The sequence below is a fragment of the Brachyistius frenatus genome, unplaced genomic scaffold (genome assembly GCF_029030835.1).
Source record: "Brachyistius frenatus isolate BFR_SWC_R1_liver_20210118 unplaced genomic scaffold, ASM2903083v1 Contig_137, whole genome shotgun sequence".
Classification (NCBI taxonomy): Eukaryota; Metazoa; Chordata; class Actinopteri; family Embiotocidae; genus Brachyistius; species Brachyistius frenatus.
The window spans coordinates 691,037-716,414 of record NW_027210736.1 but is presented as its reverse complement, the minus strand read 5'-3'; the positions used below and the strand labels follow the sequence as shown (position 1 = coordinate 716,414).

The following is a 25,378-nucleotide window of genomic DNA, read 5'->3' as shown; positions in this document are numbered from 1 at the left end:
TAACTATCCAGAACAGCGTTGTGTGACAGTCGGGGGGGAGTTCTTCTTTCTGGAGCACGCTGAACGTCAGAAATGATACCAGCAGATTTTTTGTTGTTGTTGGGAAATCGACTGAAAGTGTGTCTTTTCTAAACTACTGCTTTGCTGCAGCGGGTGAGAACCCAGCCAGGAGTTGTTTGCATAGTTTCTCGTGGTGTTATTGTTTGTTATTTCAGATATGGGAGCCGTTGCTCATAAAAACACAGAGGTAAAAAATGCTCTGAAGGCAGCAATTTGAAAACAATACCAGGCCTAAATGTGAAACCACTCCTGTAGCTCCACATAGTCAACTAGCGACGCCGCATGACGCCTGTTGGGTCTTGCCCGGACTTTGGTATGTAAGGAGGAAACGACGGGTGATTGCAGGTGAAGTAGGGCGACCAAAAAGATGCAGCGTGGAAATTTGGCGATTTACAGAGTAAAAGTCAAGAGGTTTGTGGTGTTAGAGGCTTTATTTCACCACAAAGTAGAAGCAAAGCATCTTAATCAGAGAGTTTTGGCCACATGAGGGCAGCACAGCAAACTGTTAACATATCTTTGACATTTTATCACCTTAAAACCACAGACTGTATATAAAAGTGGACAAAGCTTCCGGCTCTGAAGCTGCAATACCAGCGAGTGCCACTAGAGGTCGGCTCCAAAAAGCCTCCGGCTCCATAGACTCTCATTCAACTTCTCTCATCAAATCCAAAGTGAATAAAATGTGTCCATCAGTTATCTCGGTGTTGTTAGCTAAAGTCACTCCTTCTTATTAGTTTTCTGGAGGTCCATCTGAAAATAATCCCTCATTCATTAGAAAAGAAGATTCAAAATGACCTGTTTTTGGGGGCGTGTGTTTGATTGACAGGTCTGTGGTGCAGTCAAGTTTCCGCTGTAAGTGGGCGGGGTGTAGTCTCCTTGGGTTGTGATTCATATTGTTAATCAGCTTTATGACTGTTTAGGTAGCGGGAGAATCCTTTTAAAATGTTAATCACCAGTAAAGCTAAAAGCTAACTTCGCTAATACTCAACAGCTGCAAAGACGACAGCTTTCACAGTTTCAGTTTGTCTTTATAACTCATACGGGTTAAAAAAAAAAAAAAGAAAAGAAGTTTGAGATGATGTCTTCATTTGAATTTAGGGGTCGTATCTGCAGAAAGAAACAACTCTCAGATCAAACACACACTGTTTTACAGAAGTTAGGTTGTCCTTCATATTGAACACTATGGTACTGGAAACACTTCAAGATTATAAAACGCAACCTCGGCACAGCGTTTATAGGTCAGTAACCTCCTGTGAAGTAAAATAATATGTAAAATCTTTAACCAGACTACCAAACTTAGAGCCATTAAAATGGACTCGGTTGGGACAGAGGCTTCAGTACGTCCTTCAAAGGAGTCTGACGTGGACGCTACATGAGAGCGTGTTAGTAACTGACTAACTTTGTTGGGGTTTTCTTTGAAGACTATTTCAGCTTCCTAATGACTTTAAACTCAACATATTTATTTGGTAAATCTTTAAACTGAGCTGCATTCAGAGGCCTGTATGTCCAACATGTAGCCCCTCCCACGGAGCATCTGACCTGCACCACCTGATGAAAACATGTGACCATTTAAAAAAAAAAAAAAAAAAACCTGCTTTTTTGTCATTGAGACTGAATTAAATCCGAGTCGAAAGGTTACGCTGAGGTTGACGGCCGGCAGCAAAGAAATGTGTTCCTGCAAGGCGGGCGAATCTTTTCGTTAGCCACGGGATGTTTTTCTGCGTTCCTGCAGGTCACCTGACGGGCCGCGCTCAATGCAGGGCTGTGTGGCCAAATCATATTCATGGAGGAGTAATTTATGGTCTGATTAAAAGCATCACTTCGCCTATTCTACCGTTTTTTTGTGTCAGCAGCCCGTTTAAACCACCTGCAGGACACGAACTGGCCTGTAGAGCACAATCGACCCTGAACACATTCAATTCTGATAGTGTGGTTTTTTATTATATTTCCTTAATGTAGTATCATAAACATAAATTTAGATTAATATGGGTTCTATAAAAATTCCCATTTTGTAAATAGTGTAACTCACATTTTCACTAATTTCTGTCTTCGTGTTCGCTCATATTATTTCCTTTGTACAGCTTTATGTCTTTGTGATGTGCTTTAATACCATTCCTTCAAAATCAAGCTGTAAAATCATAAACTGTATATAAAAATGGACGTAGCCTCCGAATCTGAATGCTAAAGTGCCTAAAAGTGTAATACCACTGAGAGCCACTAGGGGCTGACTATAAAAAAAAAAAAAAAACTCCAATAGACTCCCATTTAAAAAAAGGATTAAAGTCTCCCCGGAAAAACAAATAATTCCAGCATTCATTAGACATTAGGCCTCAAATACAGCGATGTTTGGGGGTGAGGCTGTTTGATTGACAGGCCTGGGGTGCAGTCAGGTTTCCTGTATAGGTGGGCGGGGCTCCGAACTTAAGACCGACACAATTAGCTGTAAACCCAAAGGAGAATTTATCTGCTGATGAGCCACAACGTCCATTTAGGAGATGGTGGAGACCAAAAACAGAGCAAAAAGAGAATGAAGATGGGACTCTAAATTAATGATGATTTTATATCGTCTGTTTACGATATTTTCAAGCCAGATTTTTTTCTTCAGTGCAGCTGTTTGCTAACAAATTTGCCATGTTAACTTCAGTCAGTGTCCGTGTTCACAAATTGCCTCCATTGGCCCCAAAATGTCAAAAAATGCTCGTCAATGCTGATCACTTCCAGCTCTTTTTCTCTCGAGTATTGCTGACTAAGCAGTTTACTGAGCGCCGATGTATCCGGGTCACTTGCCAGCGGAAATTTGGAACGCACTGTTGAGAGATTTTAGTTCAAAGCAAAAAGGAAAGTTTAAATTCCTTCTGTCTCCGTCTTGTTCTGCTGGCAAACAGGTGTCCAGACGTCAGCGTCTCCGTCTCCGCTCTGAGCCACAGTTGGAAATCTGAATGTTTTCCCCGCCATCTTCTCACGCTGGCACTTACCAAACTCCCATCAATCCTCTGGGTTTCTTTTCTTCTGTCACATAATCCTGTTTGTTGTTGCTTTTATTGATTTGCTTTCAGAGTATTTTAGTCTTTCTGTTTTGTCCTCTTTCTTCCTGCCTTATTTCATTTTTGATTCTTTTAGAGTCAAAATTAAATTAAAGGACCTTGAACGTGACTTGACTGAGAGTAGATGCACCCACAGACAGGAATGTGGATCTAGACCACACGTTCCCAACCCAGACTAAGCAAAGCGCTTTTTCAAAGGTCACATAGTTTTACCTCCTCAGAGTTGAGTTGAGTTTTGTCTGTAGGCTGGAAAAAGTGAAATTACATTTCATAAGAAAAGAGTAAAGAAAAGTTTGAGTAACTGTCTTGACTTTATTTCCAGATAGTTTTCTTTGAGCCGGCGTTGGGTTGGGAAACATTATTTACATGTATATCACGCCCAACATGTAGTGACCTCATCAGCCCACTAGACGACAATCGCGTCAGCGTCCCGTTTTTCCTCGTCCAGTTGTGAAAAGCAGGTTTTTGGCACCAAAAACTACGTGATTACATTTTGGGAAAAGATCTTTTTTGTTTTTTGTTTAAAATAAGTTATTTTACTTCAGTAATGTTACGTACTTCACGTAAGTTGCTTACATTATTGAATTTAATGGGATTATCATGTTAAGATATCACTGAAGTTCATGATGTTGGTCTCCACGGAGACCGAATCTCCACAGGACACATTTGGTTTAAGAATATGTGAAACTATGTCTCCTCCGATCATGACGTCAAAACACGAGTAAAAATCTCATCCTTAAATTACGTTGTGACATTACGTCTTCGTTGCCCAGAATTTCTTTCTATTTAAATCCAATCCATAAAAATATATCTAGACAACAATATTTGACCCGCTCGTATATTGCTGCACTTGTTCCTTTCTGCCGGGACACTTGACTGTACCGTCCCGCCGAGTGTTTGTCTGCCGAAGATAGAAAAGCCGCCAACCACATAATTACAGAGCACCATGGGTGTTTCCAAACTAGAAAACCATCGTATCCTCTTTCTGTTTTCTGTGTTAAATACCTCGCTGTGCCTCAGCGCAGCAGAAGCTGATGTCCTGATTATTCCTCCTCCTCTTTCCTGCTAATTAAACAGCTGTGATGGTCAAAACTACTCAAAGTTACAGGAAACAGTGGTTCAGATTTAACTCTTTCCACCTCGGAGGTTCCTGACTTCTCGTGTTTTTAGCCCGTTGAAGGTTGGTATGTACGACGGTGACTCCCAATCCATGCAGCATTGTTGTGCTTCATTTCTGTTGCATCGTATTTTGTCCAGTTGTGGTTGAGAGTTTCAACAACACCAGTGTCACAGACTCATTGTTACAAGGCTTTTATTTACTCTATAATTTCGAATTTTTATCAAGTGAAAGTACGTTTTTTAGTTTTTAGTTTATTTTTTTAAATCTCGTGCTTTTCAGGTTGAATTTTTTTTAAATAGACTCTGTGACAGCAAATAGTGACATCTGCTGAGGTATCAACTCCAACTGGACCAAATGTCCAGATTGAATCAATGTTTGAGAGAAAAAGATTAAAGGTTCACATTTGGATAAAAGAGTTGTTTCAAAGAATAACTGTATAACTGAACAGTAAATTCTAACATTGCAGTGAACCATTATGACCGATTATCCCAAAATGAAAATTATATTGCCTCATTTTTCCAGATTTGATTCTGTAACCAGACAAGACGGAAGTTTTGTGTCTTAAACCAAGCAGACAAAAAAGTTAATCACAAACGATATTTAGACAAAAGACGCGTGACTGACTTTATTTGGAAGATTTATTACATTTATTGCTTTGGTGTAACATCACATTATTTTAAATCAGAGACACTTGATTCCCCAAAATAATCTGCATGGAAATACAAATAATATGAAACAGATGTGCAACACAATTCATTTTATAGAAGTAAACATTCGGTTGGTTTTGTCATTTCTTGCCCTTTTGTAATAACACATAAACAACACGCAAACAAAGAAGCAACACAGATTACAGTCGTGTAGAAAAAAAAAGACAAAATGTCTAAAAGTGGTTTAAAAGGTTTTTCTGCAGCGCTGCTAAGATATCTGTCGGTTTTTAGTCCATTTATAAACAATTTGATGAAAATCTCTTGAAGAACAAAAGATCCAAAACCCAGAAAGAGACTAAACTGTTCACTCGGATATAAAAGTACAAAGAAAAGGCAGTTCAGGTACAAACTTCCAGTTGGTGTTGCGCAACCACTCGGGTGAAGCTGTGACCCGAGAGGAGCTTCGCTCGGCGTCGCTACGGAAACAAAACGCTGACGTCACGTCGCCTCGGCTCGTTCCGAACAGGGAGTGTAAATAAAGTGTTCATGCAGACGTCGTTTGAGCTCTCGTGTTCTCTGCAGCAGATTTACGATCTAAAACGAAGGCGCTCGTTCCTCCGCTTCAGTCTCTGCGAATGTCTGCAGCCGTTTCCTCTGAGCTGGCGAGGTCAGCGCTCATCAACCTTATCTCTGCACGACAGCTGAACTCCAACAAATTTAAACCAACACGTAACAAAACAACCTCCTGACTTTACAGGACAAAGTACGCTCGTGTATCTCAAGCTAGTTTCTCCCAAAAAACAAAAGTCTAACTTCACAAAAAGAGACAGAAATATAAAACAATACCAAACCGAGAGGTGACGACTTGTATCTGTAGTATGTTTCTCCAGGATTCTCTGATCTCTGCTGGAAAATGAACATAAGTCAGTTTAGAAAAGATTCAATGAAGGCACATTCTGTGTAATATTTCAGTGTTAAGGCCAAGAAAAGAGGCAGCAGTTAATTGTACAAATATAAAGTCGCCTACGAACATGTAACGAGGGACTTTTGAGAGTTTTTTTTCCCCGCGTCTAAAAGATTCACGCCATGTGAACGCACACGTAGAAGTTCTTGTGCTCCGCCCAGTAGTGCAGCTCGTCGGAGAAGCTCCAGCAGCAGGCCAGGTCTTTGCTGGTCTTCACGGCGTGAACCACCCAGTCGCCGTGCAGATCCTCGAACAGGAGCTCCGCCACACCGGCGAACTTCTTGTGACTCTGGATCAGCTGCTGGACGTGGTTCTTGTCCACCGGCTCGGCCGACGAGCTGTACGACACCCAGACGTTGAGCTTCTTGTCCGACGACGGGACCTCGAAGCGGCTCTTCCCCGCCGGGCAGTGGTGGTCCTTCTTGTTGGCGAACGGGCTCGTCGGGGACTTGAACACGCGCACGGACCAGCCCACCCAGTCGTACTTCTTCTTCAGCTTCTCCACGATGGCGTCGGCCAGCTGCTGGTTGGTGAAGCCCTGCCCGTCTCTCACCAGCCGTCGGGAATCCAGCTCGGCTTGTTTGGGGAAGCTTTCGATGCAGTCCTCGATGACGACGTTCATTTTTTCCTGGACGGCCTTCATCTTCTCGCCCCAGTCTTTCAGCAGCGGCTCCTCCTCGTCGTATCCCTTCAGAGCGGCGTGGCCCAGCAGCGCGATGAGCCCGATGCAAAAGAGCTTCTTCATCCGGGCGCAGAAGTCCTCCATCACCCGCCGGCTTTTCTCCTCGTAGTTCAGGACGATCTCGAGCACCGACTCCCCCGAGAAGGTCCCTCCCGTCACGGCGTTGTAGAGCGTGTCCAGGTTTTTGTCGCCGCCGGTTTTGGCAAAATGCTCGAGGAAAAGCTTCTTCTTGACCTCCCTGAACTTGGGTTTGGCGTTGAGGATGTCCATGTACTTCCTGAACTGGTTGGTGATGTTTTCCTCCACGGAGAAATACATGGTGTTCAACGAGCTCCTCTTGATCTCCTCGCTGATCCTCTGCAGCTCCTCGGAGACGACCTCCAGGCGGTCGCGGATCTTCTGGAACTGCTCCTTCATGAACGCGGCCTCGTTGCTCTCCACGTTGTCCAGAGCCAGTTTGACGATCGGCGCGGCGATGGCGAAGATGGGGAAGAGGTCGCCGACGATGCTGGCCAACACCTCGGTGCCCTGCTCGAACACCTCCATCACCGTCTCCACCACGTCCTTTTTCTCGGAGACCATCCTCTGGAGCTGGCTTTCCATCGTAGCTGCTGTCTCTCAGACTGATTCTGAAACTGGAGACGGTAAAAACCCTTAAAGACACAAAAAAAAGAAGTCAGCTGCTTTAGTTTTTTTTGTTTTACTTTCTCAGATTGTACTTTCAGCTGTGCGCCGGTGTTGTTGGACTGTGGCCGGCTCCCTCGCTCCTCTTACAACACGGCAGAGAAACTGATAAGGAAAGAGAGAAAAGAGCCGAGTGAGCTGCCGGTCACACCCAGAGAGCGCTGAGTCAGCCACGACGGAGCAGCGTACGGGTTGAACCGTCTGCGCTGACGTTTCACCTCCCGGACTTTAAAGAAGCTGCTGTCCTCCATCATTTCTCAGCAGAGCGACTTACTATAAGATCAAAACAAACATGGAGGAGCTCTGGCTGAGTGCACATGCCAAGACAGTACAAATTAAAATGACGTGTCGGCACTATTTTTTAAAGGTCAATTAGGAACGTTGAGAAATATGCTCGTAATGTTTTTCGGTTTCTCATCCGTTCAATGTTAAAACTGGGAAACTATCGCTTTAACTCGACGCCAAACAGGAAGTCCTTACGAGTGCTTTTTAATAGTTCTGTTTCCATGACAACCGAGCCATCCCCTGCGTGATGTGTTTTGAAAGCTCTGGACAAAAGTTATCTTTTTGTTTTGTCGGCCTGTAAATAAGTCCGCAACACGTAAATGATTGACCTCAGCAGCTGCAGCACAGATTCAAGTAATCTGTTCATCAAAAAGAAGGAAAGCGGAAAAATTTAATCTAATACAAAACTTCTCCAAAACACCAGGAATGAAACGAACAGACGATTCCTGACCGGACATGTTCGGACATGTTCGGACATGTTCCTTTTTATACATCTGGAGAGTTGTAATTTGGGGGAAAATCCCATTTTATGAGAAAATGATGTCACGTCACATGTTTAGGTTCAGGTTGTTTTGAGTTGTTTTTTGAAGTCGAGGCCGAGGGAGAAGCAGCCTCGCCGTCTCTCCTCAGTCAATATTAGAGCAGCAGGCGTGGGAAGTGATTAAGTGTGAGGAGGTTAAACTTGCTGGGCCAGGGTGCGTTTTCTTCCAGTGAAACTCAGCAAGTTACCACGGCAACAAGACAATGGAAAATAATCTGTCAGCTCATTTGTCTCTCTGCTAAAGGTCTGTTAAAGTCCCGGGGGGGGGGGGGGGGGGGGTGCTCAGCGTGATGCATCGCACACCTCTTCGATCTGTCTGAGCTGACAGGTGTGTAACGATCATGCTGATGAAATCACAGCAGGGATGCACAAATCAGGAAACAGCTGGGTCTGTCCAGATTTAGCTACTAGCACCTACATATAAAGCTACTTAATTAACATCATCGTCTTGTTTGTCTAATCTTCGTTTGATGACGAGTTGTAGTTTACCAATACTGTCGCTATTTTTGTCTAATTAGAGCGAGGCTGGTTTTATTCCCCTGTTTCCAGTTTAGGTCCTAAACTAAGCTAAGCTAATAATTAATGGTTAAATACAAAAAAAGATTTAGCCAACGATGCCAAACTTTTCCTTTAAATTAGCAACCTTTTGAATGTCAACCACAAAACTCCAAAAGTCTCCAACCTGAGATATAAAGCTGCTCATATTCTCATCGTTTCCTTGTAAAGAGTTCAGTAAAATTCCAGCGGGATGTTTCAAGCAGTCACACTTCCTGTCTCTGATTTGATTTGACCGTGCTGAAATCTGCGATTCCTGTTTTTTCCACTGATGTTCTCCGTCTTTCTCTCTCGGGGTTTTGTATCTGCAGCCTGAGTGCATGAAAAGCACCTTCACAAACACAAAAGTGCTTCAAGAAATCACATTTTCGGAGACAAAGAGCTGCTGCAGCTCTCATAACAGAAAGATGAAGGTCGAGATATATATGAGTAGAACAGGCCGAGTTTGTTGTACTTTTACTTGTTAGTGTTTCCAGTTAATTCAGATTTACTCTGCTGCATACTACTACTACTACTACTACTACGGATTTTATGCATTCAAAAGACAACCCTATTAAATAAAATGCAAATACCAGATTAATCCAACAGTTTCCACCCTTTTATAACGTTTCAGGTGTCTATAAATTATATTAAAACATGATTTTCCCTCCTTTAAATAATAATTCAAGGACCAAAGATGTGGAAATATAATCCGCATAAAAAAGAAAACATCATAGAAAAGTAAAAATAAATAAATAGAAACTTGATTTGGACTCCATTAGTCATACGGTGACCTTTCAGGTTCATCACGTGACCCTGAGGAGGGGCTTGACCTTTAGGTTGGAAAACACTAGACTCAACAGTAAAAGGCTTGAAATGCATTGATGCACCAATAATAACAATCTCAGTTTAATATATCAGTCAAACGAGACACTTTTCTGTTCAACTTTTACTTTAAATACTTTTTATTGCTGTTTTTCCTGCTGAAACTTTTAGACTTTTTACTGAAACAACATTTTGAATGCAGTATTTTTTTTTTTACCACTGTCATACTTTTATATGAAGATCTGAGTCCTTATTCCACCACCAGTGATATACAGCTTTCTGAAGGCATTTGGGATCAAAAGAAAAGCGAAAATAAAGTGAACATCAAGCATGCTTTAGACAAGAAAACCCTTTAAAAATGAGCTTTGGTGTCAGTTTTAGTTTGCACACAAAGATGACCAAACCCTCCATCTGACAGAGGACCACTCAGCCTGGCCGCTCAGTGCGCGTTAATGCGCCCTCTTAATGGGAAACGTATCGATCCGTCCGTGTCCGGGGCCTCTAATTGTATCATTTTACAGCCAAGCAGGAAACAAACAAACATCGCAGGTTAACACCGCAGATCAGAGTTTATAGTTTCCACGCAGCACAAGTGGATTTCAAAACAACAAAAAAAGACTTCGGCACTTCCTGGAAAAAGTGAAGCGAAGCAGCAGAGCTGGACGCGAACCAACGCCCATAAAAGTTTCTGTCTAAACTGCACTAAATGTTGCAGATTCAGCTAATCACCTACTCTTAGTGTAATAAACGAGTCCGCGTTATTAAATATAAAAGCGCACTTTGCTTTTTTTTAATGCGTCAAAGAGAAAGAAATGCGCGGTTATGTAATAAGAGACGGAATGAAGTCGATCGATTATTTTCCTGCTGAGGAGTCCTAATCACTGAAAGAGCAGATAACTCGGAACCTGTCTGTCAATATATGAAGAATTGTGTTTATTTCAAGAGACTCACCTTTTTAAAGTTTGCGGAAGAAAAAGTCAAACTCGCAGACTGTTTGTCTTCCTATTGGTCGTGTGGCTCTCGTGTTACAGAGGAGAGGCACACGCGGGCAAAGAAAGGGTGGAGGAAGAGGAGGAGGAGGAGGAGGAGGGTAAAAAAGTTTAAAAAAAAAAAAGAAGTTGTGAGCAGAATAGGTGGTTGCTGATATTGTGTGCAGATCAGCCTTCACCTGTTTCATTAAGACGTTATAACTGTCAGAAAGGACTCTGAGTTTGGTTTAAATAAGAGTAATGATGACAAAAACATCCGGATTTTTTTCTGTTTATTACAAATTAACGTAAAATATACACAAAAAGCTTCAAGATGATTGTGATTGATTTAAAAAAAAAGATTTGCCCCACAGCACAAATATTAGATTTTGTTCTTTTCATACAGGATTTTCTATCTCTGTCATTTATCTCTCTGTTGTACAAATCACCTGAGAAGCGTTTATGATAAACACAATGAACACAACTTCTTGAAGGTATCACAGCCCGTATCAGCAGATTGAGTTTATTTGCTTTCTTACTTTCTACTCTGGTGTTTGTATTCTGAGAAACAAGCCTGGAGCCACAAAACCATAGAAGAAGAAGTTAGCTTAGCACAAAGACTGGGAGCAAAGGGGGAACAGCTAGCTTTGTTCTGGCAGCTCTGAAGCTCAACAGTGTTTTTTATTTTATGGGAGACTTTGTGTTGAGACCACAGACTGTATATGAAAGAAAAGCGCAATACCACCGAGAGCCACTAGGGGTCCAATAAACTTACAATAGACTCCCATTCAAACATTAACTTCCCTCTTGATGTTTGAGGGCGTGTCTGTTTGATTGACATGCCTGGGGTGCAGTCACCTTTCTGTTATAGGTGGGCGGGGCATAATGCTAATCTTCAATGTCGATTTAACTCCTGCGTTTTCTTCACATAAAGACATAAGTTGTTAAATTTGTGAGCTTTAGAGTCGCCGGTGGGAAGTTTTTATGATGTTTTAGACAGAGCTAGGCTAGCTGTTGCCCCTGCTACGCTATGAGCTAACGCTCTTCTGGCTCCACGAGAGCGCAAGCAAGCAAATGAGCACATTTTACCCCCAAAATCTGAAACCATTCCTTTGAACGTCGAGCCCTGTTTAATTTTTTGACTTTGGAAACATTCAGCTTACAGGATGCACTCCTTTGTTCAGAACGGTCAAGTTTACCCAAAGTTTTGGCGAATCCAAAACCAAACCGGCGAACCGGTTTACGACTCGGTGGCCAAAGTCGAAGTCTCTGGCAGCGGATATTGTTTAATTGCCCAAACAGAGTAATATCTAGTGAGACGGACCTGAAGATACATACTGCATATAGATGAATAAAAAAAATAAAAAAAACATGTTGCAAGACTACAGATCACATACCAGAACCCAGACTGAGCAGATTACACATCAACTCTATTTACGGATAAATTGATATTTTTAATGGCGATATTTTCAAGTCTCTGGTGAAGACGACATTCGTGAATTCAGTCATGTGTTTGTTTTTTCGGCGAGCCTACTGCGGGTGGATGCACAGGTAGGCTCGTTTGTGTTTTCCGTAGTAGTAACAATCCTCCCGGAAGTTGTTGGTCTCCGCCACCACCTTGTAGTGGCTGATGGCGTGGACCAGGCAGCTGGGGAAGCTCTTGTGCAGCGCCAGCGCCACCGTCATCATGTTCCCCTTCAGCTTCTGCTCCTCGATCTGCTCCTGGATCTGACCCTTGTTGATGGGCTTGGGGTCGATGCAGAACGAGAACACCACGTTGATCTTGTTCTTGGTCAAGACGTTGAACCAGTTGGCGCCTCCGCTGCCGTGGTACTTCTTGCCGGCCAGCCAGTTGAAAAAGAAAACGCGCTCGCGGTCTCCGAAGGCCCTGACGGACCAGTTCACCCAGTCGTATTTCTTCACGAGGGAATCCAAGACGGACTTGATGAAGTCCTGGTTTACGGTGCCGGTACTCTCCAGCAGCCGGTGCTCCATGTCCAGCTTGGCTTGCTCGACGAAGTTCTGCGTGCAGTCGTCCACGGCCTCCTTCATGCGCGTCTCCACGTCCTCCATCCGCTCCTGCCACCTCGTCATCAGGTCCTTGTCGACGCCTCCTTCCCGGAGGGCGGCGTGGCCCATGACGGCGATGATGCCCACCACGAAGAGCCTCTTCAGCCGAGCGCAGAAGTCCTCCACCGGCCTGCGGCTCCTCTCCTCCGTGGCGACCACTGTCTCCAGCATCGGGTCCCCGCTGGTGTTCTCCCCGGTGACGGCGTTGTAGAGGGCGTCCAGGTTCAGGTCGGCGTCGGTGTTGTCGTAGTGGCTGAGGAACTTCTCCATCTTCTTCTTCTTGTAGTCCGGCTTGGCGTTGACGAAGTCCTGGAACTTTTCGTACTGACTGAGTATCTGCGCCTCCCGGTCGAAGTTCTGCTTGTTCATGGACGTCCGCTGCAGCTCCAGGGCAATTTGATTGATCTCGTCATGGATGCCCTCCAGTTTCTGGTTGACCAGCTCGAACTGCTCCGTCAGGTAGCGAGCCTCCTTCCCATCGGGGTTGTTGAGCAGCTCGGCCGAGGCCATGAACACGGCCTCCAGCATCGGGTGCAGGTGGCCCACGGTGGACGCCAGCACCTCCGAGGCCTGCCCCATGATCTCCACGCCTTTCTCCACCTTGTCCCTGTTCTGCACCAGCCAGTCCGCCACAGCGTTCATCTTGGCGCTACGTATATATAACTACACTAAAAATGAGTTTTCCAGAAACTTTGCTGGAGCCTGAAAGAAGAAGAAACACGAAACCCTCGTAAAGTTCATTGTAGTTTAATTTAAACGACTTTTTAGAAAACTTTTCTTTAGTTACATTTTGGTAAAGGAAATGTAATCAACCGACACGAAGCCAGTTTTCCCTCCGAGAGGACATTTTCCTGACAAACCAACCCTAGAATAAAACAAACGGTAGGTCGTGTCAGCACATGCAGGCATCAAGTTTCACGCCGCACCCTCGCGGCCTCAGTTAATGACAGGGACTCCTCTTTTTAAGCCTTGGTGGCATTGACACAAATAAAAAGTACACAGTCGAGGCACTCATGGATGGTAATGCAGAATAAATATCAAACACTGTGTGTGTACTTATGAATTATGACGTAACGTATTGTGCAACGCTGCATCGGCCTTCTGGGATGTCAGTTTTTTTTTACGGCTCTAACAATAGCCAAGATCCAGAGCAAACACAGATGTTCACAACATGGGTAAAAAAAAAAAATTAAAAAAAAGGGGGATTTACTTTCGATAGTTTGCTTTTCAATGTAAAACACTCAGGAGAGATGATCTAAACTCATGTCATGTTCCCTGGAGCCCGAATCCAGTTCAGAAAGAGGCACACCCAAGTCTGAGAGAAGAAAATCCCCCACTGCACTTGTTTCATTAATTCAATTACACGTCCGTCCTCATTAGACCTGAAACACGTCCAAATGTTGTTTTTCTATGAGGGCTTACCATGAAAAAACAACAAATAGATATAGGCTCACCAATAACTGCTGCAGTGATGAGATCAATGGTGTCATTTTACAGCCTCTCCTATCACCGTGCTAATTAGATTCACTTTATTCAGTCACATGCCATCAGTGTGTTTTCTTTTTTACATTTCTGTGAACCAAAGTAAAAAATAAAAGTGCACCATTCAAAATTTTAATTCAAAATTACACAAAAGGATTTAAATTCCATTCTAGTAAAAAAAAAAAAAAGAGTAAAACAAATAAAAATAATACTTTATGAGAAATTAGCTTGGAAATATCTTCCCAATGGAAAACAAATTTTGAAAAAAGAAAGTCTTCTTTGTGCACCGAAAAGTGAAATTTATGTTTATGAGAAGGGGAAAAGAAAAAAGGCGAGTCCCACAGAGGACTTGATCAAACAGGGTTATATGCTTTGTTAAAGAGTTTAAAGAGATTAAATATTAAATAGAGACCACGAACATAAGAACCACATCTCTGAGTTTAACACTCGTATCTTTCATTTTAAGAAACAATCCTTCAAAGCTTCTAATGAAGGTCAGCAAAGAAAACTGAAATACTGAGTCGTGCTTCTGCTTTTTACAGAATCTTTGTTAAAATGATGATAAACGATGGAGCTGCTCCATGAAGAAAGTAGAAAAGAATAAAAAAGAACTAACCTTTATTTTTTTTTGTGCTAAATATCCAATGGGCTTCAGTCCAGTTATCCAGTAGTCCAGCTGTGCCTGTGAGCACCAGCCTCCTCAGGATTTATATTTATACACACACACACACACACACACACACACACACACACACACACACTCTCTCTCTCTCTCTCTCTTGCTCGCTCGGTGTCTGTCTCTCGTCACTCCCCCTTTGGAGCTCCTCCATCCCGTCCCAGCATTCCTCCAAAACCCACTGAGACGGATGAGAGGGCCGGCGCTGACACAGATAACATCCAGTAAACACCCCCCTCCCCCCTCCCCACCACCACCCCCCTCTCCCTTACCCATGCAGGGACACCGTGCACCCTGGGAAAAAAAAAAAAAAAAAGAAAGAAAGAAAGACTGGTTTCTGTGTGTGAGAGAGAGAGAGACACAAAGAGAATAAAAAGGAGAGCGGTCACAGTCGGGCCTCGTCGGGACAAAACCCTTCTTGTTGTGGTTGCCATGGTCACCGCACCGACTCCTCCAACTTCTGTGGCGCAAACGCAGCCTCCTGTGTTTTTGCACCCACAACAAGCCAGTCCGAGTTTTTAAAGATGATGTTGATGTTGCTTCGGTGGCGATTAGCGCTGGAAGGCTGTTGGTCGCCGGCGTCGAGCGTTTTAAAAAAAACAAAACCAAAACGATGGATGACATTTTGCGCCTGCAGGCGGCTGAACTTTGAGAATCGGTCGGTCACGGCGCAGCCTGGTGAAAAGACTTTCTGTGTTGTCTGAGGACAGTCGGAGCTCTCACAGCCTCTGCGCTTCATTAAACTCTGCCGTCTGATGATAAAGAGGCGGGAAACAGGAAGCGGAGGAAATGCTGCGTGTAGCATATCGAAGCCGGGTCAGCTGGTCCGCCGCCTCGTCGTCGTCGTGCCACCGTCAGATCTCACACTTCAGCCATCAGAGCAGCTTTTCACAGGGACTCAACGGTATGTGGCGTGATGGGTGGTGATGGGTGGTGGTGGGTGGTGGTGGGTGGTGCACCCCGATAAAGGCCTGAATGTTGTTTACGGCGTCCTGATAATAACACGAACCCGTCAAAGACGCTGCAGCGTCGATGGAAAATGCTGAATCAGTAAGAAAAAGTTGAGTCCTTTGTTGTGTGAGGTTTCAGGCTCAGCAGGTGTCGCGAAGCGTTCGAGGTAACGAGAGCCAGCTGAAGGGGAAGAGAGGCAGAAAGCTGTGTTTTCTATCAGCTTAGACAAGATGGAGCGAAAAGACTCTGTTGGGCATCTAAGTGAGACTTCTATTCAATATTTGCCTCGACGATACAGAAAAGTAAGAGCTCGTTGAGATTCTTTAAATCTAATAACAGAATCCGGTCACGCAGGTTGTTGTTGTTTTTGCGTCTGAAGCTGAAATGATAAATGACGAAGGTGTCGGTCGTGTTTTTGTTTTTTATCTTTTCGACCTTGGTCAACGGCTCGTGTTTCCTCCTCACCACCAGATGTCTCTTCAGCTCGTCCCACGGCAGAAGATGCACAGACGCCTTTTCTTTCTGGGAAAGGTTGCTATTTAAAAAAGAAAAAAACCTTCAATAACACTAATTATGAGGAGAGAGAGCGATTATTCAGAAGAGGAGGTTTTTAAACCAGTGAGAGACGAAAGAAATCTGAAATCAAGAGTTAATGTTGGCAGAAAGAGTCAAATAATTATACTTAATAAATATAATTGTTCCACTTTTATCTAAATAAAGCAGCAGTCAAGATGAAACGAGACAGATGAGCTGGAGATGTTAAGCGCTGCGTTGGAGGATTGCCTCAAACAGAAAGCTGTTCGTGGGAAAAACGGGATTTAGCAACCGTCATGCCGGATTTGTGAGACTCCCATGGGAAAATAAATGTGGGTGGGACCGACGGCTGCCGGTGTGCTTGTGCCTGTTGCATTGTGGGATGTTACCACAGACCTCCAGAACAGAGAGAAAGTTGGTATGTCTCCAAAATCATCACGTTTTAACGTTTCACTCGAAACCCGCCTGTGTTTGAGCGACAGGAAGGAACTCGTGTAACGTTGTTCTCGGTGATGTGAAAAACATGAATATGAAAACAGAAACGTGAATGTACATGAAAACAGATGTGTAAAATTTGCTCTGGTGTAAACATCATTTTGTAAACTAATGAGACACATAAGTGCAGCAGGTAAATAAGATCTTTATGATTTTACTGCCTGCTGGCTGAAAAAAACCCAAATGTCATTGACCTCCATTTAATTTTTGAATATTTAATGACTGAATTTTCCTGCCAGAGTGACGACGCTGCAAATTTACATACAAAATCTGCATCAAACTGGTGGGACACTTTAAACCGACGGGTCAATCATACTTAATCAGCTTTAATACCATCAGCTACAATAAAGTGAAGGTCAAAATGACAACACGACTTTCTGCACCAAAATTCAACCCATTAAATGAGAGTTGAGGCTTCAAGCTCTGAACGACCACCTGCTGGTGGCGCTAGAGAGACAGTCAGCCTCCTCCAGACTGAAATTCCTGCAATGCAAACTTCTTGTTTTCTATCTGAATCGTCCTTCATGGATTCTTTTTTTATATTTTTATTTTTTTATGAAGTCAGCACACCCTGTGTTTTCACAGGAATGTCTGTAGTTTTGGTTTTGAAGGTTGTTTCTGCTTTCTGCCCCCCCCCCCCCCTATAACCCCCACCCTCCACACCCTCCCTATCTGCAGATGTTTCCAGGTCACGTAGAAAAGGCCGTTTGATGGCATCGGTTGGTTTTAAAAAGAAGTCCATGGAGGGCAGGCAGAGAGCCAACGTGCTTCCTCCGTTCACTTCGAGGGCGGCTTCATGGAAAATAGAAGCGACGGCGCTGCGACCACTTCCTGTTCTCCGGTTATCTTGTACTGTAACTTGGATGCTGGTTGTCCTCGTTTAAATGACACCATGATTCTGTGTTTTTCTCTTTTTAGTAATTTCAAACTTTGGTAGTTGGTTAAGAAAGAGCTTTAAAGGGAAATTACAAGCTATTAACTTCACTACAATAATTTCAGACATAAATTAAGAATATAATCACCTATAAATTGGCACTATCATAGACCAGCACTTTATAATCCAACACTTATCCCTGCCTAACCCTCTTCTTTTTTTTTTAATTGTGGACGGTTTGCCCGAACTTTGACCCCCGGTCCAACGATCTGTATGCACAACAGCTTCATCAGTCACTCACGCAGATCAATACGAACCCGCGTTTAGATCTGAGGAAACAGATAAAGAATCAGCGGCCGGCGTATTGATCTCTGCCCTTACACACACACACACACACACACACACACACACACACACACACACACACACACACACACACACACACACACACACACACACACACACACACCAGCGGGTCAAACCACCTTCAAGCTCCAGGGGAAATTGGAAATCTGATTACTCACGCTGGCAGACATTTTGTTTAATCATATCGTTTTATTCCTGATTTACTAAAAAGCCTCCAAAACAGGATAAATACCTAAAAACAACCCATATTTATTATTTTTTTATTAATGTAATTTCACATCAAAATTGGTTTCACATGTATCTTTGCGTGTAAAAATTTCCGTGGCAAAAAAAACAACCCGAGGTACACGAGGAACGTTCTGGAAAAATGTGGGTTTCCGATGAACGTTTTTAGAAACTGACTCCCGCTCGTTACCGTTTCGTTTCAGATGCTCGGACTTTGGCTCACGCACCGATACAGAAACATCAAAGATCCCCGATCGAATCCCGGAGCCTTTCTATGACCGCTCGGATTCAAAGGAACCCAAAAACACACTGCTGATGATTCCCCCCTTTTTAATTTTGTACAACTTCATCTTTCTGTTCATAAAAGAGACTTTTGGCTGAATAATTTAGTGCTCACACTACAGCAGCAAAACAAAGACTCGTAGTCTTTATTGCTGAGCTGGCCAGACCGGAGGCTAATCACTTCTAAGTGTGTGTGTGTGTGTGTGTGTGTGTGTGTGTGTGTGTGTGTGTGTGTGTGTGTGTGTGTGTGTGTGTGTGTGTGTGTGTGTGTGTGTGTGTGTGCGCGCGCTCACCAAACACACCTTCTACAAATAGTGCAGGTGAACACGCGTTGTTTTACAGCTGTGTTTGGAGTCTGAGCAGCAGAAGATTAGGATCGAGTTAAAGTCCAACCTGCAGCAGCTTGTTTTTTTGTTTTTTATTTATTGATTTTTTTTTTCTCTGTTTAAATCACAATGAAATTGATTGACAGGCCTGTGGTGCAGTCAGGTTACAGCTATCGGTGGGCGGGACGTACTATCGTCAGGTTTCCAATCAGATCGGTCAGATCCACCGCTGGCTCCTCCCCCAACTCATCCAAATATGGTCACTTCCTGCTCCGAACTGCTCCGAACTAACAAGATGGTGGCGGACAAAATCCGAACTGGAGGATTCATAACGTTCACCACTGATGGTTGATGACATCACTGATGGTTGATGACATCACTGATGGACGCCAATTGGTGTAAACTGGACCTAAAAAACAAGAAGTTGAATGGCAAGTGAAATATTCGGTAAGTGTCGGTTTACACAACCGGGACATAATCTGGGAATTTCCTACAACGTGTATTTGGCAATCAAGAAATGCTCTGAATTTCTAGATAATACGGTTTCACATCTTTCAGCCTTTTTCCAGGAATATCATCTTTTACAGATCTGCTCTGCCTCCGCTGGACTTTTTCAGAAACTCTTTGTTGGAAGTGTTGAAACCTGTTGGGGGTCGAAGCTGGTTTTTCCCTCAGGTCTTTAAACCATTAAATCCCGTCCTGCATCTGAACCTGTTTGTTGACATTGGAGTTGGATTGGAGGGATTAACCCCGCTGGAGGCAGCAGTCTCTCTGTAACGTGGCGTTTCCTCCTCCTGCTCTCCTTCCAACTCCTCTTTCTCAGGCTTTTACTCATTTACCCCCCCCCCTCCTCCTCCACTAATTACCGGGAAAGTTGCAGCAACATAATCCAATGCTTTGATATATTATTTCGTCATTTCAACATGTCCAAGAGTTTTTCTTTCTGTTTCAGACCACTGAAAAACAACAGGATGAGACGAGACGAGACGGATAAAAAGCTGCAGACTACAAATGAGGAACGAAACTCAGAAGTGAAGGTCGGAGAGAACAAGAACTCGGATTAATTTTCTAACATTCCTCAACGCTGATGGGGCCGGTGACCTGCAGCAGACGAGGCAGACAGGAATCTGAGTGTTTGTGTGTTTGTGTGTATGGGGGGGGGGGGGGGTGTTGAGTGAAACAACATGATGAGGCCTTGAAGAGGGAAGGCAGACGGAGACACGTGTTCGCCACCCGGTGGGTTTCCACCTAAATGCTGATGGTTCCTCCAGATGCGTTTTTTTTTTGCAACTTTAAAACTGGTGGTTATTGTCTCCATTTTTATCTTCTCACAGCTTCTACAAATAATATATTGACCTTCGTGTTTCCTGCAGGATTGATGACGTTTTGCTGATGACGAGTGGAAACTTTTCAAACACATCACTGAACAGCTGTGTCATGTTTTAGTGTGAACAAAACACGATGAGGAATTTTCTAACAACCAGGGCCAGTTATAAAAACTACATCCAGTCGACATGCTGTGATATAAAGGTGGGAAATAAATGTTAGAACTTTTTGGCATTCAGCAATAAAAAAATATATTTCATGTTTGTAAATGTCTGAACACTCGAGTTTGTAATTTCCAACCTGAACCGTCAGACTCGACCCGATCGTTATTCAGATGATCGAATCATTCCAGCGGGTTTGAGAGGGTCGGGCTCTGCGCTGCGGTGGATCAGTGAACTGTGCGAGGGGGCGGGGCCTCTTTCACAGCTGATGTGTGTCTGAAATTTCAGACGAGGTCAATGTGGTAAAAATAAAATCACTTCACCTGCTAAAAGAATGTGTTCTGAGCAGATCACATCTCAATGAGCCCTCAATGCATTCTGGGTATGTTCACACCTGTATAAAGATGACCGCTTATGTTCAGATCAGCCAAGACACATGTTAATGACAGGTGTGAACAGTAAATCTTCCAGTAAAAACGTGACACATGGATGGAGGGCCTCTAAAGGATGCTACATCCTCAAATGCAGAAATTTCACAATAAAAGATGGCTGCAATATGGCTGAAAATAAAGCTAATAATATATTTTTTTAAAACATAATCCTCTATATATTTATTTATTCTCTGTCTGCATAGAATTAGTTATTTAGTTACTTACTTTGGGCTTTTTTTTCAATATTTTCTAAGGTCTAAAAACTGATTTCCAAAACGTATTATCTACAACTGTGGTATTTAAAATTTTGCACACTTTTAATTTGAAAATCTTTTGTTTTGGAGTTGCAGCATCCTCTAGAGGCGGGGCCTTTTTTGTTGCCTAGCTCTCATTGGATAATTGATAAGGTGGCAGCCATCTTGCAGCATTATATAAACATTCCTGTTTCTCACACTCTGTAAAAAAAAAACACACAAAAAAAACAGAAGTTCCTGAGCTGAAATGTGTCCGTTGAACCTTTTCTGGTTTTCACACATTTAGTTCTTTTGGTCATTAAATAACTTCGCTGGCAGGTGAAGCAGCTACGACACACTTTTGGCAGCCATGTTTGAAGGCCTCACCTCCACACCTGCTGTGTTTCTAAAGGTAAAACTATTAATTCCTCTTTGTCCTGTTATTCATTGAGGACTAATTATGTCCTGAAATAGTTTTGTTTTTGAGTGAGACTCTGCAGGCTAAACCTTCTGTAACATGTTTACTGTCAGAGAAGCAGAAAAACATTTAAGTGTTTATTTTACAACTTCTTGTGTATTTGTCTGGAGATGTATAAAATAAATCAAGATATGAATGAAACCACCTTCAGAGTATAGATGGGAATAAAACTGGAAGCTTTGGTTTATCTGAAGTGAAGATTTCTAATTCAGAGTTTGAGGAAAAACTCATTTTTGATAAAACAGCATTTGAAAATATGTATTGGCCCTTTGTCAAAATTGTTTTTCTTCAACTCTGAGCCCGAAATCTTTACTTCAGCCGCACTTAGATTAACCAAACTGTCCAGCTTTATTTCCATCTGTATTCTGAAGGTTTTCATAAAGTTTGTTATTCATATATCATTCATAAGCTGATTTTATGGGGCATTTTATTCCTAAAAATGAGGTGAATTTTTGGTGACATTTTATGATTGATGGCGAGATAAAGAAAAAAGAGATATCCATATCTTTATCCAATAGTTTGATTTCTGTTCTGGGCCTAATGGCCTAATTTCAAACATAACATTTCAGAAAACTTCTAATACAAAAAATAATCGTTTTAATATAAGTAATCAACTCGGGAAGTTTCACTGTCATATCTGTAAGCAAAAAGTAAAATTGTTCTCGTATTCACCTGTATCATGTGACCTTAAAGCTGCACGAGCCAACAAATATATAAAATAATTCTTGTCTACTGGAAAGTTGAGCTTACAATATCTTTTTATTTTTTGTATTTTTTTTTTACTGTTTATGTGAAACTTTACCAGTGAAAGTCTGCGACTTTCAAACACGCGTCCGTCCTCGGTTCTGGACTCGGACCTGCAGCCAGCGTGTCACTGAACAAATGTTTTAATGCTTTTTATGGGATTAGTCCACTCAGTCAGAGCAGCAGGGCGGGTCGATGCTCCACTCGGACTGATGGGTAATAGGATTATCCTGCGCTTGGCCGGGATTGGCAGACAGAGCTCTCCCAGCATTGATTGACTCCCCCCCTCCAGGGCCCCTCTGATGCTCAGCCTCCATCCAGTCTTTCATTTGTTTATGAAATATTGATATTGGCTGCTATCTCCTCTCGGAGACGAGGAAGATTCAGGATGATGGAGAGAAGAGCGTTTAGGGATGCTGCCTTTTTTTGTTGTCGTTGTGAACAATCAGTTTATGGTTTTCCTGAATGGCACCATGATGCCATATTTCCTGTTAAAACTGCCTTCAGGGAAATATTCTGCAAACTGTTTCATTTCATTTTTCTGTCAACCACAGATGCTCCAAAGTGAGAAATGTCTTTTTAAAAACATTTTTCATGTTTGTAAATCATCACCAAGACAAAATGTTTTAAAGAAGTAGCAGCAGGGTTTTGGTTGTGCGTGCTGACAGCGCCCTCTGTCTGCTAACCACCTCCGGTACTGTTTATTTCCTCACCAGATTTCCCTCCTGTCCTCCTGAAAACCTTCTTTTTAAACAACCACAGAGTGTGTTTATGTAACTGTGGCTTCCTGCTGTCTGAGATATGGATGCAGTAAAAGAAAACAAATGCCATGCCCCCCCCCCCTCCCTTAACGACAGCCAGGATTGACTGGTTACTGCAGCCAGAGCCTTTTTACGCAGGAGAAGAGCCTTCTTGGATCGATAGTCGTTACCTACTGTAGGCGAACCACTAATGAATCCACCGGCTTCGGTTCAGGAAGCCGCTGATCTGAAATGTGTTGGACAGAAAAACAAAGAGACGACTGAAGTTTTGGATTCAGAAAAAAATAAAACAGAAGAGAAGAGATTAGGATGATGAGTTGAATTTTTTATTTAAATAGGAATGATGGCAAGTGAAGAGGTCGAACATCAGGTTTCAGTGGTCCGTTCTCTGGTTCTCTGGTGTGTCTGGTTCTCTGGTGTGTCTGGTTCTCTGGTGTGTCTGGTTCTCTGGTGTGTCTGGTTCTCTGGTGTGTCTGGTTCTCTGGTGTTTCTGGTTCTCTGATGTGTCTGGTTCTCTGGTGTTTCTGGTTCTCTGGTGTGTCTGGTGAGAACCAGAGAGGTGTGTCTGGTTCTCTGGTGTGTCTGGTTCTCTGGTGTTTCTGGTTCTCTGGTGTGTCTGGTTCTCTGGTGTTTCTGGTTCTCTGGTGTTTCTGGTTTTCTGGTGTGTCTGGTTCTCTGGTGTTTCTGGTTCTCTGATGTGTCTGGTTCTCTGGTGTTTCTGGTTTTCTGGTGTGTCTGGTTCTCTGGTGTTTCTGGTTTTCTGGTGTGTCTGGTTCTCTGGTGTTTCTGGTTTTCTGGTGTTTCTGGTTCTCTGATGTGTCTGGTTCTCTGGTGTTTCTGGTTTTCTGGTGTGTCTGGTTCTCTGGTGTTTCTGGTTCTCTGGTGTTTCTGGTGTTTCTGGTGGTGTCTGGTTCTCTCTGGTGTTTCTGGTTCTCTGGTGTGTCTGGTGTCTCTGGTTCTCTGGTGTTTCTGGTTCTCTGGTGTGTCTGGTTCTCTGGTGTTTCTGGTTCTCTGGTGTGTCTGGTTCTCTGGTGTTTCTGGTTTTCTGGTGTGTCTGGTTCTCTGGTGTGTCTGGTTCTCTGGTGTTTCTGGTTCTCTGGTGTGTCTGGTTCTCTGGTGTTTCTGGTTTTCTGGTGTGTCTGGTTCTCTGGTGTTTCTGGTTCTCTGGTGTGTCTGGTTCTCTGGTGTTTCTGGTTCTCTGGTGTGTCTGGTTCTCTGGTGTTTCTGGTTCTCTGGTGTGTCTGGTTCTCTGGTGTTTCTGGTTCTCTGGTGTGTCCGGCGCACCCATCCGTCTGTCTGCTCCACACTCCCTTTATTTTTTAAAGTGTAGGATTAAAGCACTGAAATGTCAAAAGGCTGGTGAAGCGTGTTTAGTCACCTGTCTGGGTTTTTTTCTAACTATAAAAAAGGTTGCAGGTGCAGTCTGAAAGAAACCATGACGACGGATGTGAGGAGGCTATTTTTAGGTGTTTATATTTACTGTATTAAATGAAAGGTGAAGATGTTCCCACAGGGTTTGACAGTACAAGAAGGTAAAGTCGGGGTTTCTCTTCACCCAGCGTGTAAAAGGAACAGTTCAACCTCTTCCCCAAAAATGTTTTCTTATTAAGAGTTTGTCTTGAGGGCTGGTTGCTTCATGCAAATGCACATTTATCTCCTCACTCAAACTTATAGATTTAGTGAAATGCATGATTGAAAGTAGTTGAATTACAGGAGATGTTTACTTTCTGCAGCTTTTGTCATCAGCTGATTTTTGTTTGCATGAATTTTGCATATTGGGACCCCCTTTTTTATATATATTTGTATATATGTATATATAAATAATGCCTTCCACTATAACTCTCGGCTGATTGGTCCACGTCCTCCTGCTCTGCACTGTGCAGCACAGAGAGCACTTGATGAACCCTGACAGGCTTGATTCAGGGCAGAGCGGCCCGGCAGCTAAAGAACCCTGCAGATCTGCTGAGATATGAAATGATGTGCGTCTCCGTCCTGCTAAGACCTGCTAAGACCAGCACTTTGCTGCTCGTCTGCAGCGTATTAGCTGCTGCCAGAGGTTATTCATAGACTATTAAACCAGAGCTGCGGTCAGGAAATGCTGACTTATGTGTAAATATCAATTAAATTAGAGGCAGTGGCTGCTGCTGAGGGTGCACTGCCTGGTTTTAACGGGCGAGGGCTCTAACAGGGCAGCGTAAATCACATTTGTACAAGAAAAGACAGGCTCATATTAGATTACACGTGTTCACGCAGCCATTTGCAATTTGTATTCGGTCATTAATTGTCAGAAAGCATAAACGCCACGCTGCCCATTGATCATGCTCTTATTTTATTGAGATTGTTTGGTCTGAATGCTGAAGCTGAAGTGCGTAAATTATACATTTTAATTTACATTAATGCCCATTTTTTTTACCTGATGATACATTTCATATGACCGATGTGTATTTCCTGGAAAAACATCTTTTCTTTCGTTTCTTTCAAATGAGGAAAAACACAAGTGTGAATGTTGAGTGTGAGCAGGCGTATCACAACAGACAAAGAAAAGTGCTCACGTGGAGATAAAATCGTACACAAATGATGGGAAAAAAAATCCATCACATTTGCAATTT

General features: G+C 43.1%; 2 protein-coding genes across 4 annotated transcripts; both read right to left on the bottom strand.

The window, feature by feature from the left end:
* Positions 1-4,834: 4,834 nt before the first annotated feature.
* On the bottom strand, positions 4,835-10,410 carry rpz4 (rapunzel 4). Of its 3 annotated transcripts, XM_069715014.1 has the most exons (3): positions 10,338-10,397; positions 7,237-7,306; positions 4,835-7,152 (listed from the first exon to the last, which is right to left on the bottom strand). In XM_069715014.1, the coding sequence occupies exon 3, from the start codon at positions 7,118-7,120 to the stop codon at positions 5,951-5,953; it is 1,170 nt and encodes a 389-aa protein (XP_069571115.1). In that variant the 5' UTR covers positions 7,121-7,152; positions 7,237-7,306; positions 10,338-10,397; the 3' UTR covers positions 4,835-5,950. The 3 variants fall into 3 exon arrangements, with proteins under 3 accessions (XP_069571115.1, XP_069571114.1, XP_069571116.1); XM_069715013.1 differs by lacking the exon at positions 7,237-7,306 and having other exon boundaries at positions 4,835-7,170; positions 10,338-10,410; XM_069715015.1 differs by lacking the exon at positions 7,237-7,306.
* Positions 10,411-10,636: 226 nt separating this feature from the next.
* On the bottom strand, positions 10,637-13,565 carry rpz5 (rapunzel 5). The gene has a single exon (XM_069715006.1). The coding sequence runs from the start codon at positions 13,064-13,066 to the stop codon at positions 11,885-11,887; it is 1,182 nt and encodes a 393-aa protein (XP_069571107.1). The 5' UTR covers positions 13,067-13,565; the 3' UTR covers positions 10,637-11,884.
* Positions 13,566-25,378: the final 11,813 nt, after the last annotated feature.